This window comes from Zingiber officinale, chromosome 11B, assembly GCF_018446385.1.
Source record: "Zingiber officinale cultivar Zhangliang chromosome 11B, Zo_v1.1, whole genome shotgun sequence".
NCBI lineage: Eukaryota > Viridiplantae > Streptophyta > Magnoliopsida > Zingiberales > Zingiberaceae > Zingiber > Zingiber officinale.
Window position 1 is genome coordinate 8,022,514 of NC_056007.1, and position 8,445 is coordinate 8,030,958.

At 37.3% G+C, this 8,445-nt stretch overlaps 1 protein-coding gene across 1 annotated transcript; it reads left to right on the forward strand.

The window, feature by feature from the left end:
• Positions 1-352: 352 nt before the first annotated feature.
• LOC122034239 (probable E3 ubiquitin-protein ligase HIP1) lies at positions 353-7,319 on the forward strand. The gene is made up of 7 exons (XM_042593397.1): positions 353-658; positions 1,161-1,918; positions 2,009-2,913; positions 5,484-5,534; positions 6,666-6,764; positions 6,845-6,988; positions 7,060-7,319. Exons 2-7 carry the CDS (start codon positions 1,216-1,218, stop codon positions 7,210-7,212), a joined length of 2,055 nt encoding a protein of 684 aa, XP_042449331.1. The 5' UTR covers positions 353-658; positions 1,161-1,215; the 3' UTR covers positions 7,213-7,319.
• The last annotated feature ends 1,126 nt before the right edge of the window (positions 7,320-8,445 follow it).

Consider the following 8,445-nt stretch of genomic DNA (forward strand, 5'->3'; position numbering starts at 1 on the left):
GCTACCATTCCTAATCAATCATCTTCTCTGCTTTCACACAAGATTAAGACGATCCGACCTTACATATTGCTTATTAAGTAAATTCAAAAAGTACGATGATACTTGTAATGATGTACTCTACGTAGGAATTGAATCCTAATTACTTTAAAAAAAAAAAATCATCCTACCATTTACCACCTGTCACAAGGAGAAGTTAATGGGATGTTTATAGATTTTCCAAATATAAATGGATTTAGTCATAAAGTATCACAAGTGTAGACCTGAATGTGCCTTTCCCTTCATATCACACTCACCTTACCATATACGTCACAGTGTGCATATCAAATCCCTTTTTCCTCTGTATATTTTAACTCCCAAATTAGTAATGCCTTGCAAGCTTTGCAAGGGGCAAAGAGAAAAGAAACAAAAACTAATGAAAAGGAACGCCGTCAAATTCTGCATTCTCATCCTCTCCCCCCTTGTTCCTTCCCGATCTCCACCGCATTCGTCTGTTTTCCCAATCCAATTCGGCTTCCTCTCGGCCTCCTGCCGCCTTGTCCTCCTTGTAAGCGGCGCGGGAATCGGAGACGGCTGTGAGGTGTTGCGGGCGGGAGCCGCAGAGGGAGGAGTTTCTTGCTGATCGATCTTTGAGACTTTTAGATCGGGTGGACCTTCAAAGGTGAGCTCTTTGGGATCTTCTAATACCATCCTTTTGATCGTTGATCCGCGTTTTCGTCTTGTGGCTTCTACTGATTAGATCATACCATTTTGGGTCTTTTTTTTTTTAACCTGAGAAGATGTAAGGAAGACCGCAAGGGATTGTCGATATTCTAGATGCTGTCTTTCAGATACTAGGTTTTGGTGTTCGTTCTTCTTACGATTGCTTGTAGTTCTATCATACATTTTAGGAAATTATTGCACTTCTACAACTTCTGTTCGCATCTGTTGTGTGAATTATTCTTTCAGAGGTTTCTTACTACTTGTTGATTTCATCCTTTAATGCATATTTGATATCAGAATGGTTCTGGTTGAACTGCCATTCTAATAATGATCAATGAGGACAATGTATCTCCAGTGTTTCATCTCAGTTTGATCTACCAATGAAGTTTTCTTTCTTTTAGCTGTTCATATATGTCTATTTGTGCAGTTGCTGAGTTGTTCAATCCGATTTGTGGTTCCAGGGTATACATTGGTCCACGACTTGGAAGGGTTGCAAGGGAGAACCTAATTGCCCTGATGCAGGGGGAAAGGAGCACTTTCCAACCTTTCTGCGACGTTCTTGAAATAGATCAGCCTTCTAGTTCAAGCACTTCTGTTATGGATCAACAAATGCTTTGGAATGACCTCCCTCTTTCAGTGGAGAACCAGGACTTACGTCACAACCCACTATCATCTCGTGAAACCATCCTATGCAGAGAAGTGGCTAGCCAAGAAAATTCCAGCTTGGATTTCTGGGATCAAGTTGGTCCTTGCTCTACCATGCCCTCACTAAATCAAGGCAGCCCCAGTGAAATAATACCTGAAAGTGATTGGATGCCTTCTGCTCCTGGTAGAACAGGTGAACCAAGGATAGTAGACAGTAGATGTGAAGCAATGGATACTCTTTCATTTGAAACTGATAATGCTGACCTCAACATCAATCTTGGCAACAATAGGCAACCATCTTTTCAGTTTCTTGACGTTAACGAACCCCCCACGGAGAATGTTGAAATGAGTAGTCAGTTTCTTGATATGCAGCTTCATTCAGGATCAAGTAATGAGGGTTCATCACCTTGTCAGCATGTTCCCATCTCTAGTTCTTCTAGGGCTATTGATTTCTTTTCCAAGAATGATGGTGGCAAACAAAAAATAGCAGAATGCTCTTCACACAAGAGAAAGAATGTCAAACAAGATGATGCGGAATGCTCAGCAAGTGTACATTCTACCATCTTTGGTGAAGGTGAGAATAATTTGCTCCATTTTGTTTCTTCTCTTCATTTTGCTTTCAATCCCGTAAAAGGATATCTGGCTTATCTTTGTTGTTAAACAGGTTCAAATTGTGCGGGAGAAGAAATAAATGTGAGAATCAGTACGTTACGAAGAGGTGCAACTTCTGATCGCCATCATTATGTTAGTGCTTCTGGAAACAGTGAAAGCTTTCGGCAGAACAATCGAATGAAAATCAGCCATGCAAATGAAACCAATGATTTCACACCTGGCCTATGTCTCCTAGGGAACGGCATTACTAGTTATAATCCTTGGCCTGCCCAACCATCATCTGCAACGGCCCCATCTAATCAGTCATATGATTCTAGTTATTTGGGTAGTAATTTGGGGGCACGTAAGCAACATAATCTATGTACACCACCTGTCGTTTCTTTGGACTTGTATCCTTTCCCACAAAGTGGAATTTCCACTACCGAAGTAGGTAGTTCTTCGGGTTCTCCAGCAATTGCAGTTGATGGCTCTGTTGTGGAACCAGATCAGTTACATGCTCCAATCAATATCTCAGAGCAAGTGTCTGTTTCTCCAATTAGCACTATGAGCATGATTCCAGACCAAACCAATTGGCATTCAGCCAGTGGCACTACAGTTTTATCTGGCAATTCGGTACCTACATCTCAGGTTGGCACCAATTTAGGAGTACATCAATCATCAGGAGCAAATTGGTTAACTCACCAAAACCGACGGCGCATATCAGAAGCTGTGCGCAGGAACTTTCTTTCTTCAGGTTCTGAATGCAGAGGTCAGACCATCAGCCTTCCTCCACATCAAAACAATTCTTCTACACCTCAAGAGGTTGGGCGTCATCAGTCTGGAGCTGTTTCTCGTGCCCTTCAGCATCCATATTTGAGGTTAAATATGTTGCACAGGCAGAATAGTGGTGCTTTGGGGATTCCCTTGCCGGCACGTACTCCTGCAGCTGCAAGAGAAAGGAGAAACAGGATGTCAGAGGTATGCAATGTAACTGTCATCTTTAACAAGCTGACACATTGCTTTGTTATCTTAATTGTTCCATGAATATCTTCTGCTTGAAAAATATTACCATCAATTTGGCGTGTAGCATTCTCAGCATGATAATCTTCAAAGCATTTTGATCTATAATCTACAAGAACAATTTTTGGTTGCATTTATATCTGCCTAGTTATATCTTCTGAAGTCACGTCACTGTTAACAAATCAACTTAGACTGCTATATGTTGTCATGGCTGTGACAGCAAAAGTTGTCTGATAGTATAGTGAGAATTTTATTCTTGAATAGTTGATATTATATATCTGTTATCCAGTTTCTAAGGTTGTTGGTTTTTGAAACAGATACTGTCATATTTCACTTATTAACTCGATGATTCTCAAAAGCTTAGATTAACATGTATTGTTGAAAATTTTCATCGCTTCTTCAAGTCCTCTGAACTAAAAGTGCTTGAGTACAATTGACGACATTTGTACATATTCAGAAGTCAACTTAGAAGGTAGTTGGTTTTTTAGTATTTTCCATAAAGAAAATGTTCGTCGACTCTTTTCTGTAAGCTTTTGAACCTGACAATTTTGCATTCATCCAAGTCACAAAATCATGTTCATAACTTTGATGGTGCATTTTACTTAGACATGCATTTGAGCTCACTTAACTTCTTTGGAAGATCTTTTTTCCTAGTATCTACCTTGAAGGTCTGATTTGCTGATTATTGATCTAGTTCTTGGGGCTTTGAGTTAGTTAAACAGCCTCTTTTGCATGGTCTAGGTTGCAATTTGTGTTGTTCTAGAATTTATCTTGGTCTTGATCTTGTAAGTTTTTTTTTAAGTTGTTCAAAGCCTTAAGACAACACTTAAAAATGTTCCATGAACCAAGATACTGGAAGCATGGATTAAAGTGATGGTCAGCACAAATGGAATTTATTGTTTTACCTGCTAACCAGTATATGAGACGGCTTCGATATAGGCAATTAGCTTCGCGAGCCAATCATTATCCTGACTTCATGACTCCACATGAGAATTGCTGAACGATGGTGGCCTGCATGACGAAAAGAGAGAGGCAAGAGGGAGAGAGAGACTAGGAAAGTGAGGGAGAGAAGGGTTGATGTAGGAGAAGGAGAAAGTTAACATGTCCAAACTAAAAACTATAATAAGATCTAAAAATATTTGAAATAAGATTTTATCAACATGAATTTAATCACTAACTAAACTATATAAAAATAAAAAATGGATTCTCTATGAGATTATTTTTATCAAATTTTTAGATATGTAGCTGTGTTACAATTTGTAGTGACTATAAAGCTCAAAATCAAAAAAATAAAATTGTGATGAACGTAGTTTTTGCTAAAAAGGAGATTAGTTGACTTAGAACTAATCAAAAACATTATTAATTAGTATCCTTAACAATTATGGCTTTAGGGCCTTCAAATTGAGAACTGCTTCAATATTATAGAATCTGAAAGCAAAGCATACCCCAATTATAGATGATTAGGGAAGGTGTTATCATTTCTTATTTTAGTAGGTTATAAGTGTAAATCATTAAGAAACGAAAGAAGTATACAATTTTTAATTCTAAAGATTGAGACTATCAAATTAATCAACAAATATAAATAGAAAACAATCATCTATTAGCAACCTAATTAATTATTAAGTAACTAATTAATTACAATAAAATAGTTAATTAAAATTTTCAACTTATACTAGGTAAAATTAATTATGTTATTATCAATAATTCAATTAAATAAGTATCGAAATAGTACCAACATAATGCGATATGGTGTTAAAACCGTATTGTTCCAGTTAGAGACCTATTGCTGAGTATAGTTAGATTTTAATCTTTGATTGGGAGACCTTTCCTCATAATGACCCAAAGTATGTTAATTCTAATTATCAAACGTTTGCCTTGTTCTTACTATTTAGCTTGGATTTGGGTATCTGAATCTTGAGTTTTTGCTAAACAAAATTGTCCTGATCATTATCACAGAACTTATAACCAAGAAAAATTTTCTTATTTCCTCAAGGATGCTACTGTTGACAACATAAAAAGGCTTAGGAATGACACTACTGATTTTCTTTACATGGAATGCAAAACATTGCTAGTAGCAAAAGAAAACATTTTCTGCCTTTTCCTCTTGTTCTCATGCTACAAATCCATAAGTGCAGATTATAAGTCCTCTTAAAATAAGAATCTTTTCAACATTTGATATCCCACTTTCTAATTGATTTCTCTTTCTTTTATACGGCAGATACAATATTATACGTTCATCAATCAAGTTATACTACTTTAAAACTTTAAAGCATCTTAAGCATGTTACGAATCATTATTGTATGCAAAGTGGAAATCCAGTAAATTATTATCTGGTTATTTCTAGGAAGAAGGTTGGTTTCATAATCATGCTTGTTATTTGTCTCTTTTCAGTGGTTCTTGGCATGAAATGGTTTCTTGTCATCTCTAGTTATTCTACTTCCTCACCATTTTTTTTGTTCTTTGGAACAAAAGCATTTTATACATTTTATCATGGTTAGTGTTGAATGGGATTATTATCACTATAACAGATTCGGAATGTTTTTGACCTCATCCGTCGGGGCGATAATCTACTCCTTCAGGTTAGTTCTAATTTTCCAGCACTTTACATTGGACTAACATTTATCCCATCATTAACCCCTTCAGTAGTACTTTATATTCTTTTTGTCTTTTTAGTTTGGCTGTTGTTTGATTGACCGGATTCTTTGATAAAGTAATTGCATCTTAGGAATGATCACTCTCCATCTTTTCATTTTGTAATGCTAGAAGAAAGGACACTAGATATTACCCTAATTTGAGCCATTCAATATCTCTATTGCAAATATCTACTATTTAAATAGTTTCGACTTTTTTTATTATAGTTTCAACTATCTAGAGTTTGCTATGTGATCTTTATGAGAACTGATAAAGTTGTTAGTGCTTTATAAGTTTATATATATTTGGAACAAGGAAAGAAACTAAGAAGACAATTTGTTGAGCGCATGTCGGCAGGTTATAGATTTTGATTCAATTCTTCTTTACCAGTTTCAGTTGGTCTTTGAGATTGCCCATTAATGCTTGGTAGTATGCGCACATGACTCTGAGGTCGGACCATGTGAATCCAAGGAAAGGCACATGACAGTTGCAAATTTGCATTAGCGTGTGGATTGTGTGTTCAGGCATATGTTAAAGAGGAAAGTGAATAGATAGGACATTTGGGAAGAGATAATAAGAGGAAAAGGACAAGATAGATAACTCTTGAAGTCAAGGCATTTTTTTAAGAGTCTAAAGTCTAACCCTAGGAAGTGATAAACAATCTTTCCATAATAATTCCGAAGAGTCCGTATAATTAGTAGGAATTGGAACAACCATGCTTCAGAGCAGTATATAACTTCCCTTATTGATGTAGAAAGGGTGCATGATGAATAGGAACTATGTTACTTGACTCCTGTATGAATATCCCACGTGGGCATCGATCTAGGTGTTAGACACAACTATTTTTCAGAATTCTATACATGATCAAAAGGAGTATGGGGCGTCGGCTTAGAGTGTAGGTGCCCAAGAGATAATTGACAACACCAACTTGGACAGAATCGGAAATTTGAGTAGCTGCAGTGATTTCTATTATTTGCATTATTTTTGAGATTGTCGGAAACTGTTTTCTGGTTTTGTAAACATAAGTCGAAGTATCATGACGATGAGATTGGATCTGTATTGTTTATGTCTTTGGGCAGGATGTCTTACTACTTGAGCAGTCGGCATTTGTTGGAGGCGCCAATCTTCTGGACAGGTACCGAGATATGCGGTTGGATGTGGACAATATGTCTTATGAGGTAATACTCTTTTCTTTTGCTTTCACTTTTGCTTTGAGACAGATGGGTGAAACTTCAACTTATAGTACTCTGCGCCTTAGGAACTGTTGCAACTGGGAGAACGTATCGGTAGTGTCAACACTGGATTGAGCGAGGAAAAGATACTTGAATGTCTACAACAACATAAGCATGTAGCTCTTGCAGCAGAACCTTCGGAGGAAGTTGAGCCATGTTGCATTTGTCGAGTGAGTACATCTCTAACTTCAAGGTTTTCTTTAGAAGGCCGGAAACTGAGGTACTATGTGTCGTGTGGCAGGAAGAATATGTGGAAGGCGAGGAATTGGGTCGATTGGACTGTAGCCATGATTTCCATTCGTCGTGCATCAAGAAATGGTTGGTTATAAAAAATTTGTGCCCCATCTGTAAAACAACTGCTCTGAGTACGCGAAAGGAGGACGAGATTCACTGAGCCTCGTAAAGTAAGATGGTTGGCTTTAGCAATTTGACCTTCTCTAATAAATCATTACAACGATGGAAAACATTTCCTGTATCCTTGAATCATTTCGGTTCCGTTTATCTTTGTTGTTAGTTTGCATTCTCGTCTACAATTGTAGAAGATATGGTATCGGTTATCATTCTGTGGTTGAAATGCAGTGTCCTTGTTTTGTAGTAATGCTCCTTGTTCTCCAACTTCAAACCAGACTGGTGAAACGAAAGATAAAGCTTTCAAAATAAAGGAAGAAAGCTGGAGCTAAATCATTTTTAGGGTTTTATTGGCCCCCATGGCAAGACCACTAATGCTCAAATTTGCAAGAAAGTATGAAGATAGAAACAATGTGGGAGAATCTATCTATTGTTGAGGGTGAGGATCCATATTGACTAGATTTTTAAGGTGATTTAGTGGGAGTAAATTTGGCTAAAGATATTTGCTGAATTTATTCGATTAGAAATAAAAAAAAATTAGGGTAAGACTGTGTACAATAGATCCTTTCTTGGAACCTCATATGGTGAGAGATTTGTGCATCGGGGTTGTTCTTGTTTTAAAATAAAAAAATAAAAATTAGTATGGATAAATTCAAGAGAACACAACAACAACAAGAAGAAAAATCTACGGGACGAGAAGAGAAAAGAAAAAGAAAGAAGGGAAAGAGAAAAAAATTTCTCAAGTTGTTAAAGGCTACTGCGTTCCCCTCAGTGTCAATCCGTCTTAGGATCAATATAGAGAAGGTAAATCACTAATGACTATTAGTTCTTCGAATAGTGACTAATGTATGAGGGAGATATTTACCTCGATTATATTGAGATTTGAATCCTAGACCTTAAGTTAGCAACATCTCATGCACTAGTCACTAGATCGTCCCGAGGGGACAGAAAAAAATCACTCAAGAAGAGAGCCAAGGAAGATGGAAGGGAAGAAAAATAGAAGGAAGAAAGGAAGGATGAAAAAAAATTAATGAAGTTGTCGGCGGTCACATGGGGTGGTCGTGTAGGGTTGTATGTGGCTCACGATCGCCTTGCATGGCCGTGAGGGCCGCTCGTTGCTCATGACTAGCACGAGGTGGTTGTGCTTGCAGCAAGTGCATAGTGGTTATGAGTAGGGGTGGCTGGGGTGCAAACAAATCAAATATGTTTATAAGATTTTCGAGTCAGTTTGAAAAAAAATTATTCCATATTCAAAATTATTGAATTTGAGTTGAACTCG

Bases quoted from the DNA above. Each gene is read 5' to 3' on its own strand.
- LOC122034239 (XM_042593397.1), top strand. From the start codon at position 1,216: ATGCAGGGGGAAAGGAGCACTTTCCAACCTTTCTGCGACGTTCTTGAA. The intron at 1,919-2,008 runs GTGAGAATAATT...GTTGTTAAACAG, and splicing joins TTCTACCATCTTTGGTGAAG to GTTCAAATTGTGCGGGAGAA. The intron at 2,914-5,483 runs GTATGCAATGTA...TCACTATAACAG, and splicing joins GGAGAAACAGGATGTCAGAG to ATTCGGAATGTTTTTGACCT.